Raw genomic sequence first — 11,540 nt, forward strand, 5'->3', positions numbered from 1 at the left:
GGTCTTCATTGCAGCGCACGGGATCTTCGTTGCAGCGTGTTTAGCCGCGGCATGGGGACTCTTAGCTGTGGCATGCGTGTGGGATCTAGTTCCCAGACCAGGGATCAAACCCGTGCCCCCTGCATTGGAAACGCAGGGTCTTACCCACTGGACTACCAGGGAAGTCCCAAGGACATTGTAATATGATGTTGAAGTCCCTGGAGAGAGCTGGAAAGAGCCCGGGTGGTCTCTAGATGTCTGCTCTAACATGGGGGGAAGTATGAGGGCTCATTATCATTACTGTAATATTCATAAGAATATCCTTTCCAACCACGACAGGTTCTGAACCAAATGAGAACAAGGCTGAGGAATGAGAAAAATTGAGATGAAAACATAGCTTTATTTCTGATAAAGCTGGATTGGAAAATGTGGCTGGTACCTACATCCAAACGGGCTTCCTATTTTTTCTACCCAGATTTAAACTTACCCACACAGTCTTCAGCAAAGCAGCTGGATTACTGCAGGGCAAACACCCCCATCCTTCCTGCCAAGACTGGCTGCTTACCCCATGGAGTGCGGGAGGTCTCGAGAATTCAAGTTATTTTTCCAGTACCATTCCCTCCCAGAGAAGCCAGCAGAAGTTTCTATTTAATGGGGCAAGGTAGGAATGCAGGCTGATGAAAACAGCCCAAAGAGCCTTTGAGGGTTTATAAACACTTTACCCTCAAGTAAATGCAGAGTTTGACTAGGCTTCCTGGAAAACAGAGCTTGGGACAAAGCCTAAGGGTTAATGTTTCTGTGGAGAGGTTGCAAGCCCAGAGCAGCAAGAGTGAGGAAAAGAGGTGAGGCTGGGAAGGAGGGGAAGCAAACACAAGGTTGTGCATTATCAAACTGGCTACGGGCCCACAAGAAAATACACAGAGTTGCTCACTCACTCACTTGGGATGTCTCCAGGGATTGGAAGAGTCAGTTGGAGAGAAAGAAGCAGAGTGAGCAACTGTCGGCCCCTCTCAGTCTCATCTCCCTTTTTGGTCAAAGTTTACCCCCTGGGGGTTAACTCCCCATGTCTGGGCCGTGTGAGCCCCTCTAAGCAGCTGCTGGGAAGCCAGAGGTTCCTGGAAGCCAGCTGGGTTGGACTTGGATGCTGTGCCCTGGCTCCCTTGGGGCAGTTGAGGTCACACCTGACAGGACAGCACAAGGACAGCAGCTGTGACTGCAGGGCCGCAGAAAGAAGCCAGCACCTCTCTAGCTGGGAGGCAGGGCAAGACGAGGCAAGATGAGACTGAAGAAAAGGTGGGACTTAGCCAATCTAGGAAGGTATATAAACTGGGTCCAGACAGTAACTTAGGAAAAAACTGTCTTTGATTCTGAAATTGCTCAGGCCCTTGATGCTCTGGGCAGTCAGATGTCTTTTGACTGCAGCTTTGGTAAGCGCTGGTTGAAAAAAAGGATGTGCTCTCTCCTCATGATGAAATGATGCAACTGTCTGCAAGGGCCCAGAGGCCTTGCAAATTTGAGCTGGGCCTGCAACCCCAGAGAAGCCTGGACCATTGTTCTAATCGCTGACCCGACAGCCAAAAACATGGCATTGGAACAGCATCAGTTTTATTTTTTTATGTGTGTTGTGTCTTCGTTGCTGTGCGTGGGCTTTCTCTAGCTGCGGTGCACAGGCTTCTCACTGCGGTGGCTTCTCTTGCTGCAGAGCACGGGCTCTAGGCACGCGGGCTTCAGTAGTTGTGTGGTACACAGTCTTAGTTGCTCCGTGGCATGTGGGATGGAGCAGCATCAATTTTAACTTACTTATTTTTCTCAAGCTATATATGGTTTTATTATATTTTTAGATATAATTCACATACTTTAAAATTAATTCTTTTTTTTAATGATGTTGGGAGACTTTTTGTTTGTTTGTTTATTTTTTGGCTGCGTTGGTTCTTTGCTGCTGCACGCGGGTTTTCTCTAGTTGCAGCGAGCAGGGGCTACTCTTGGTTGCAGTGCGCAGGCTTCTCATTGCAGTGGCTTCTCTTGTTGCAGAGCACAGGCTCTAGATGTGTGGGCTTCAGTAGTTGTGGCACACGGGCTCAGTAGTTGTGGCACACGGGCTCAGTAGTTGTGGCACACGGGCTCAGTAGTTGTGGCGCATAGGCTGAGTTGCTCCACAGCATGTGGGATCTTCCTGGACCAGGGCTCGAACCCATGTCCCCTGCATTGGCAGACGGATTCTTAACCACTGCGCCACCAGGGAAGCCCCTAAAATTAATTCTTTTAAAATATACAGTTCAGTGGTTTTAGATCATTCACAAGATTTTGCAACCAGCAGCACAATTAATTTTAGAACATTACCATTAACCCCAAAAGAAATCCCATACCCATTAGCAGTCACTTTCCATTTCCCATTTCCCGCAGGAAATCACTAACTGACTTTCTTTCTCTGTGAATTTGCCTATTCTGTATGTTTCATATGAGTGGAATCACACAATATGTGGCCTGTTGTGACTGGCCTCTTTTGTTCAGCCTGTTTTCAAGGTTCATCCATGTTGTGGCATGTATCAGAACTTCAGTCCTTTTTGATGGCTGATTAATAGTCCACTGTATGGATATGTCACATTTATTTTTCCGCTTTTCAATGAATGGACCTTTAGGTTGTTTACACTTTTTGGCTCTTATGAGTAATGCTGCTATGAACATGCATACACAAGCTTTTTGTGTTTTAATTTCTCATGGGTACATACCTAAAAATGGAATTGCTGGGTCATACATTAACTACATGTTGAACTTTTTGAGGAACTGCCAGACTGTTTTCCAAGTGGTTGTACCATTTTACTTTCCAACCGGCAATCTCTGAGGCTTCTAATTTCTACATATCCTCACCAATACTTATTGGTTGTCTTTTTTTTTGCAGTACGCGGGCCTCTCACTGTTGTGACCTCTCCCGTTGCGGAGCACAGGCTCCGGATGCGCAGGCTCAGCGGCCATGACTCACTGGCCTAGCTGCTCCGCGGCATGTGGGATCTTCCCGGACCGGGGCACGAACCCGTGTCCCCTGCATCGGCAGGCAGACTCTCAACCACTGTGCCACCAGGGAAGCCCTTGCCTGTCTTTTTGATGATAGCCACCCAAGTGTGTGAGAAGTGATACCGCACTGTGGTTTTGATTTGCATTTTCCTAATGACAAATAATGTCGAACATCTCTTCACGTGCTTAGTGGCCATGGAGAAATTTCTGTTCAAATCATTTTCCCATTTTTTGCTGTACACCTGAAACTAACACAACATTGTTAATCAACTATACTCCAGTATAAAACAAAAAGTTAAAAAAAATCATTTTCCCATTCTTAAATTGGGTTATTTGTCTATGTATTGTTGAATTGTAAGAATTCTTTATATATTCTGGATAGTGTTTATGTCAGATATGTTTGCAAATACTTTCTCCACTCTCTGGGTTGTCCTTTCGCTTTCTTGATATGTCCTTTGAAGTATAAAACTTTTAAATCAAAAAACATATGTCGATGCATATCTTTTTATTACTTTATGTATGTATATATCAATGTGTACTATTTAAAACTGAGTTATAATTGACATAGCACTATATTCACTTCAGATGTACAACATAGTGATTTGATATATGTATATATTTTGAAATGTTCATTTTAACCAAGAAGAATGTGATTGAATCAAAGCTATCATGGTAGAGTTTGGTAACATCCCTCCCCACCTTCTGCCATTGTGGGCCAGTCAGCTGAGGGCACATTTCCTGGACCCTTTGCCATTTGACCACTGGAGTAAGGCCAAGGCAGCCAGAGCGCCCTAGGGAAAACCAAACTGCTTCCTGAGACATTGGGAGAAAGTCAGAGGAGGGATATTTAGAAAGGAAAAGGGAACAGGAGTCCCATTTGCTCACTTTTTTCTTTTTCTTTGCTCAACTAAGCAAATTCATACACCTCACTTTCCCCTAATGCAACTTCTTCATTTCTCCCCCTGCATAGCAAAAGAGACTTGGCAGGCATTGAGAGGAATAAGAAAAAAATGGCTAAGTCTTTTCAGACTTAACCAAAAATTTTTTAAGGTCCTGACTCAATGTAAAGTATCCCATGTGTAACCTTCCTGGTATCAGGCAGTTTTCCCCACAGTCTATTGGGGGCGAGCTGATGAGTTCCCCAGGTGCCCCATGAGAGCTGGGATTGGAATTCAGAACCCCAGATTTTGAGGCCATCTGCCTTAGGGCCAGAGCCTCTCCCTCCCTTCCCAGAGAGCCAGATCGGGGCGCTGAGTGTGGAAGCCTTGACTCCACACATTCTGCCTTTTTTAAGAGCAAATGTCTGTTTTAGGCACAGAAAATACAAAGAGGAATAAGACAGCTCCTACCCACAGGGCAGTAGGGAAGCTGCCCCAGAAACAAGTAGCCACTCCAACCACGTGACACACGTGAAATAGAAGTGCTGGGTACACATGGGCCCTGGCAAGCCTGCCTGTGACTCCAGCAGGTGGCCTCAGATGGGCAGCTGCGTCTGCCCTTGAAGGGGACCTGGACGTGCTACAGCCCCACAAGCTGGAGGAAAGGGCTAGCCCCACATTTGTTGGGGCAAAATGGGGTGTCTGCCCCAGAGAGGGTAAAGTAAGACATTTAGTGAAAAGAAAAGTTGTGGCTCTTCAAGGAGAGGAGAGAACAGAGGGTGCGAAAAGATGGGAGAGGAGGGAAGAGGATGTTTGGTCAACAGTTGTTCCTGCTGTGACTCGGAGCAACAAGGAACAGTAGGACTTTTTTTTTAATAATACCTTTATTGAGCTATAATTCATATACCATACAATCCACTCTAAGTGCACAATTCAATGTTTTTTAGTATATTCACAGAGTTGTGCAACCATCACCACAATTTTAGAACATTTTCATCACCTTGAAAAGACACCTGTGCCCCTTAGTGGTAACCCCGCCCCCCACTCTGCCTATTCCCCCAGCCCTAGACAACTACCGATTTACTTTCTGTCTCTATACATAGTTCTATTCTGCACATTTGACATAAAAGAAATCATACAATGTGGTCTTTTGTGACTGGCTTATTTCTCTTTGCATAATATTGTCAAGGTTCACCCAGGGTGAATCAATATTTCATTTCTCTTCACTGCTAAATAATATCTCACTGTACGGTTACACCACATTTTATTTATCCATTCATCAGTTGATGGACATTTGGGTTGTTTCCACTTGGCATCATGAATAATGGTGCTTATAAACGTTCGTGTACAAGTTTTTATATGGAGGAGTAGGACTTTCCAGTTAGTCCTTATCAATTATTTATTAACTGCCTCTTGTGTATATAGCACAGTGATAGGTGTAGGGGTGAGGGAAAGGATGTAGGAGGGCCGAGACCCAAAGAACTATAAATATAATTCACCAACTGTCCTCTGACTGAAGAGATATAAAATCAAAATACATTAGGTGAATCTTCAGTGGATTCTGGCTCAAAAAAAAAAGCCGTAGAGGGGACAGTTAAAACATCTGATTGTGGACTGGAAATTAGATGACATTAGGGAATCATTGCTCATTTTCATACGTGTGCTAATGATATGGTTATAAAGGAAAATGTCCTGATTTGCAGGGTATGCATGCTGAAGAAGTATGTAGGGTTGAAGTGTCATGGTGTCTGAAGGTTATTTTCAAAAATTTAGCAAAAAAAAAAAAAAAAGGTACACACTTGACTACATGCAAGTAAAACAAATATGGCAAAACGTTAACAGTTGTTAAATCTGGATGGTGGGTATTTGGGTGGTCATTGTACTATTTTCTCAAATTTTCAGCATATTTGAACATTTCCAAAATAAAAATCTAAAAAAATTACAAAGCAAGGTAAGGACATAAAAGTAAGTGGCGTATCTTTTAAAACAAGGTAGTCGGGGAAGGCCTCTGAAGGCAGGACATTTGAATAAATGCAGGAAGGAGGGAGTTGGCCATGAGGACCCAGGGGAAGGGCATTCCAGGAAGAGGGAACAGCCATCTCAGGGGCCCTCGGGCTTGGTGTATCCCTGGACACAAGCACTGAGAGAGGCTGAGGGGATGTGAGGGAGGCAGGAGATGAGGTTGAAAAGGTAGCCTAAATCCAGATAACACAGCATCATAGAATTAAGATTTTAGTTTAAGGATGACCTACTAAAGGACCATAAGTGGAGAGTTACTTGGGTCAAATTATATTTTAAAACATCTCTCTGGTTCCTGGGTGGAGAATAGGCTGTGAGGTGAGGGTGGGAGTCATAGTGGACAAGAGTGGAAACAGAGAGGCTGATAAATAGGATTTATTGCAGAGAGCGTGGCGTCACAGATTAGGTGATGGCACAGGGAGAAGGGCTTAGTTTTGGCAAATATGTCCCAGAAGGGGAGTTCTCACGGAGTTTGTTGATGGACTGGGTGTGGGAATGAGGGGAAAAAACAGTCAAAGGAGACTCCAAGGACAGGCTGAGCATCTGGCCAAATGGTGGCGCCATTTGCTGAGACAGGGAACTCTGGAGGGGAGGCACAGGCTTTTCCTTTCCAGAGGAACATTAGTTTGGTTTAGAATGGCCTGGAAGTCTTTGTGGTCATGGAGGAGCTGGAATTGGGGTTGGGCCTTCAAAATAAGTTTATCAGTGTCAACAAATTAAGTCATGTGGGTTAACTTTCTGAGCATCCAAAGTACTGCTTTAAGCTGTTTATCTTTTGTTGCCTTTTCAGCTAGAGTCGTCCTTTCTTCCTTTTAGTCGTATGGTATTTGAGCATTTACTGTGTACCACGTGCAGTTCTAGGCATTGGATGTATTGCAGCGAATGAAACAGACAAAACCTCTGCCTTCATAGTGTTTACATTCTGGTAAGGGGAGAAGACAAACATAGCTAAGTAATATACAGCATGTAATATATGAGATGGTGATAAGTCTTAGGGAGAAAAGCAAAACAGGGGAGGGGAAGAAGAGGCACTGCGGTGGAGCCGGGACTGCAATTTTTAAAAAATATTTATTTATTTATTATTTATTTTATTTATTTTGGCCGCGCTGGGTCTTCGTTACGGCATGCGGGATCTTTTAGTCATGGCATGTGGACTCTTAGTTGTGGCATGCATGTGGGATCTAGCTCCCCGACCAGGGATCGAACCCAGTCCCCATGCATTGGGAGTGCGGAGTCTTACCCATTGGACCACCAGGGAAGTCCCTGGGATTTCAATTTTAAATCGGGTGCCCAGAGAAGGCTCTACAGAGAAGGTGACATCTCTGCAAAGACCTAAAGGAGAGAAGGGAGGAAGCCATGTTTTTAATCTAAGTGAAGAATGTTTCAGACTGAGTGGCAAGTACAAAGGCCCTGGGGCAGGAGCATACTTGGTATATCTGAGGAACAGCTAGAAGGCCAGTGTGGCTAGAAAGCTGTGAGTCAGGGAAGAGGGTAGGGGCAGCTCCTATAGGGCCTGGGAAGCCCGCAATGGCTTTGGCTTTAACATAGAGTGAAATGGGAAGTCCTTAGAGAGTTTTGAATAGTGGGGATCTGATTTATGGTTTAAAAGGATCACTGGTTTCTATCTGAGTGAATTCAGGGATTAAAGAGAGGAGGCCTGTTGGAAAGTGATTGTATATAGTAATGATAATGGCTTAGTAGAGGTGGTGGGGAAATGATTGTGGATATATTTGATAGTAGAGCCAACAGGATTTCCTGATAGATTCAAGGTACAGAATTAGAGAGAGAGGTCAAGGATTGTAAAGTCTAAGGCCTTTGGCCTGAGCAGCTGGAAGGATGTATTTGGTTGAACCAAATGATGTTGCTGATACTTGACTGTTCTTGACCTTAAAAAAAAAAAAAAAAAAAAAGGTTATTTCATATATTCTAACTTAATAGTGGCCATTTTCTGAGAAGGGGAAAACTATGTGAGGAAGAGGTGGGGAGATTATCAGAAGTTTATTTTTGGTCACGAGATGATGTTAAATAGTCAGCTGTATATACGTGTCTGAGTTCAGGAGCAAGGCCCCAGTCAGCAATGTATATTAGGGAGTCAGAGCATAGAGGGCAGTTAAAGCTCTGAGACTGGATGAGATCACTTAGGAATTAAATGTAGATAAAGAAGAACAGAGGCCTGGAGACTGAGCCTGGAGCCTCTAGCATTTCCAGATCACGGAAATGAGGAAGCAGGAAACCACGACTGGCAAAACAAGGGTTCCAAACAGGGGTGCTGGCCCCGACGAATAATGTAGGTGTGAAAAATTTCCCCAGCCTTGCTCTCTCCTTGAGCCTTGGCATTAGGGTATGTGTGTGTGTGTGTGTGTGTGTGTGTGTGTGTGCATGCACGTGTGTAAGGGGGACATGATAATATCTTATCCATGACTAGATCTTTAGAAATTGCAACATCTCTTCTCCTATTTGATCTAAGCAAGGGTAATGTAGGTGCTATCATCCCATTTTACAGATGAGTAAACTGGGACACAAAGGTTAGGTTACTTGCCCAAGTTACAACAATAACAGGTAGCAGATCAGGGACTATGAGGGGGCATCTGTCTCTAAGTTCCACACTCTCATTGAATCACACATGTTTGGGGGAGGTTGGTGCTTCCCCAGGGGGCCAGCTGCCAGAGGGAGCAAGCAAAGAATCCCATGGGAATGGTAGCAGTGAGGGAGATACAATCTTTCCATCCTTTCTGTACAATCTTTCCATCCTTTCTGCTGCTGGCTGTTCTTGCGCCCCACTGACTGCTTCTATGGGGAAAAATTATAACTGGGTTACATGGAGATGACTTGAAATGAGTTTTAAGCTTTTATTTCTTGGCAGCAAGGAAACTGTTGATATTATTGCCCTCTTGAGGGGTCTGGACCTGTGATCTCAGATACCAAGAGCTCCGGATTTAAAATGAACCTATTTCTCAACAGAAATAGTCAAATGGAATCAGGAAGCCTTATTTGGGGGACTTTCACATTTGGCGGGGATACTGATAAATTCACTTTAGTTTTAGAGCCATTGGGTTAATAGGGACCTTTCAGAGATAGAGCAGCTTCTGGGCTGGGCTCTTCGACTCACTCCACCGAATGATGGGTTTCATCTTACTCCCTCTTAGTGCCTTGCTCAAAGCAATATATTCTCTGCAAACTTGTTTTCTTGCCTTTGAGAAGCTGCTCCTGAGATCAGAGGCTCCATTGGTCAAGCTTGGCCCTGCCCTGGGGAGAGATAAACAGGCCCGAATACATTTCCCAGATTGCAACACTGACACGTCAGGCAAGGCTGGACAGCTGTTCCCTCACAGCGCCCCTGGTTGTCCCCGATAAGGAAGAACATGGCTCATTCCAGGGTACTGCCTTGTGTGCACACATATAAACAGACACTCCCAGGTCCCGGTGTTGTTTTAGAGCAAATTATTGACATACTGAGTGGCTGAGACACTGGGGGGAAAGGTGAGCACAAACTGACTCCGCTCAAGGGAAGCTCCAGGTCCATAAGCAAAAAATAAGTCAAACCAAGACTGTCATTTGGCACCACTTTGGAGCCACTTTTTGAACCTACCTGGTCAAGGGCAGGTTCAGGAGTCCTCTGAAACTCTGGAAAGAGGAGGAAAGGGGGAGGAAGTCATAATAAGGGAGGTGGATTTATGAAGGAGCAGATGTCGAAATGCCCAGAGGGAAAAGTGTCTGGTAAAAATGTGAACATACCTTCACCACAAAGATCGACACTGTGACGTCTTTAAAAAAATACCAAAAATGGGAATTCCCTGGTGGTCCAGTGGTTAGGACTCTGCGCTTCCACTGCAGGGGGCACAGGTTCGATCACTGGTTGGGGGAACTGAGATCCTGCATGTCGTGTGGTGCAGCCAAAAAAAAAAAATTAAATTAAAAATACCCTCCCCCCAAAAAGTGAATGCTCTTCTTCTTAAATGACATATAGTGTATAAGGGGTGGGGCAAATGGGGGATTAATATTAATAATACCATCAGTAATATCATCACACCTTGTAATCAACACTTCACGTTGTCTTCATAAAAAGCAATTTATAGTTTACAAGGGGCTTTCACATTCATCTTTTCCATTTATTCCATCAACCCACTCGAGTGGGTAGGGCATTATAAGCCACATTTTACAGATGAGAAAACTGAGGCTTGGGAGGATATAAGCAATTAACTGAGGCATAATTAAGAGCTGGGGAGGGGCAGGTTTGTCCTAAGTAACCCAGGGCTAAGATACTTACTAGGAAGGGTGATTCCTTTTCAATGACTGCTCAGAGGCTAAATCACCATGGCATTCTTAAATAAAGCAGCCTCACCTTCCCCAGTGTGGTCCAGAAGAAGTCTCTCTAACTAAACACTCCTCTGATGATTTTTGCTTAGTACTTACACCACAGCATCATAACATCTGTGAAGATTAAAGCATCACGGGAAAATCTCTATATCCACCCTATGCCCTTCTTTCTCAAGTGTCCCATCCTTGACCAGCTCTTTCTGTTCTGGAAAAAATAGCTTCAGATCCTTTAAGTTTGCTTACCTTGGTCTCAGGTGGGGAGGAAACGTCCTTATTTTCATAGGACATTATGGAAGCACAGGACCCACCTGGAGCGGTCAGGCAGGTGTTTTGAAAGTGCTGATGCCTACTGGAATCTTCCAGCAGTGGTTCTCAAACTTTGGCCTGCATCAGAATCATCTGGGGAACTTGTTAAAGACTTGGATGTCCAAGGCCCACCCCAGACCTTCTGAATCAGAATCTCCTACCCTAAAACACATGAATATAATAATACTTCCATTCTTTAACCATTATCGTTTATGATGATGATAACAACACTGGCAGTTGAGCTATTAAATGAGTGGGGGAGTTGGAGGCGGGGGCAGAGAGCTGGGAGGGCAGGAGAAAGAGGAACTACAACTCCCAGAATCCCTCGAGAAAGCCCACGCTACGGCCGCGGCGGCCCACCCCTTTCGACAGCTGGGCCCGCCCCCTCCGATGACGTCACAGAGGTGACGTCACGGCGCCCAGAGCGAGGCTGGGGTAGAGAGGCCGACTGAGCTGGAGTCGTCCGCTTGTCGTGGGGGCTGCTAGGGAGCCGGCGAGAGGGTGAGCGGGCGAGCAGGGGAGTGAACTAGCGCAGGCAGGAGGGAGAGTCGCGCGGCGCAGAGGAGCGCCGGGGCCGGGCAGCGGAGACTCACAGCCAAAGAGGGGCAGCCCGAGCCGGGCGCCGCGGGGTCCCCACCCCCACTCGGCCGGACGGTGCCCGGTGTTCCCCCGTGCGGGGGGCGGCGGCGGCGGCGGCTGACGGGACCGGACAGGACCGCGGGGGTGTTGCCACCTCCACCGAGGAGCCGGCGCGGCCGCGGGCTCCTCAGAGCCGGGGCCCGGGGCCCGTGACAGACGGGCCGAGGAAGGGAGAGAGGCGGCGGCGGCGCAGGCGACGGGGAGGCAGCGGCGAAACCATGTCATCCCCTAGTCCGGGAAAGAGGCGGATGGACACGGACGTGGTCAAGCTGTATCCTTCGTGGACTGGGAATTCGGGCTGTACGTGGGGGGCGGTTTGGGGATGCCCAGGGCACCCCATGAAACCTAAGCAGGGGCCCAGGGGCACTCCAGGCCACTGTCCGAGGCTCC

At 46.2% G+C, this 11,540-nt stretch overlaps 1 protein-coding gene and 1 long non-coding RNA gene across 2 annotated transcripts in view; one reads left to right on the forward strand and one right to left on the reverse strand.

Moving 5' to 3' along the window:
* Window positions 1–7,075: 7,075 nt before the first annotated feature.
* Window positions 7,076–9,696, reverse strand: LOC112411445 (uncharacterized). The gene is made up of 3 exons (XR_003005615.1): window positions 9,624–9,696; window positions 9,478–9,512; window positions 7,076–7,774 (listed from the first exon to the last, which is right to left on the reverse strand). It is a non-coding gene; the product is annotated as an uncharacterized LOC112411445 (long non-coding RNA).
* Window positions 9,697–10,935: 1,239 nt separating this feature from the next.
* UBE2H (ubiquitin conjugating enzyme E2 H) overlaps window positions 10,936–11,540 on the forward strand; it is a 96,643-nt gene continuing 96,038 nt past the window's right edge. The window contains exon 1 of the mRNA XM_024762786.1: window positions 10,936–11,421. Coding sequence (XP_024618554.1) covers window positions 11,369–11,421 — 53 coding nt within the window. The 5' untranslated portion in view covers window positions 10,936–11,368. The remainder of the gene's footprint in view (window positions 11,422–11,540) is intronic.

This window comes from Neophocaena asiaeorientalis, unplaced genomic scaffold (assembly GCF_003031525.2).
Source record: "Neophocaena asiaeorientalis asiaeorientalis breed wild unplaced genomic scaffold, Neophocaena_asiaeorientalis_V1.1 scaffold681, whole genome shotgun sequence".
In the NCBI taxonomy this organism is placed as follows: Eukaryota; Metazoa; Chordata; class Mammalia; order Artiodactyla; family Phocoenidae; genus Neophocaena; species Neophocaena asiaeorientalis.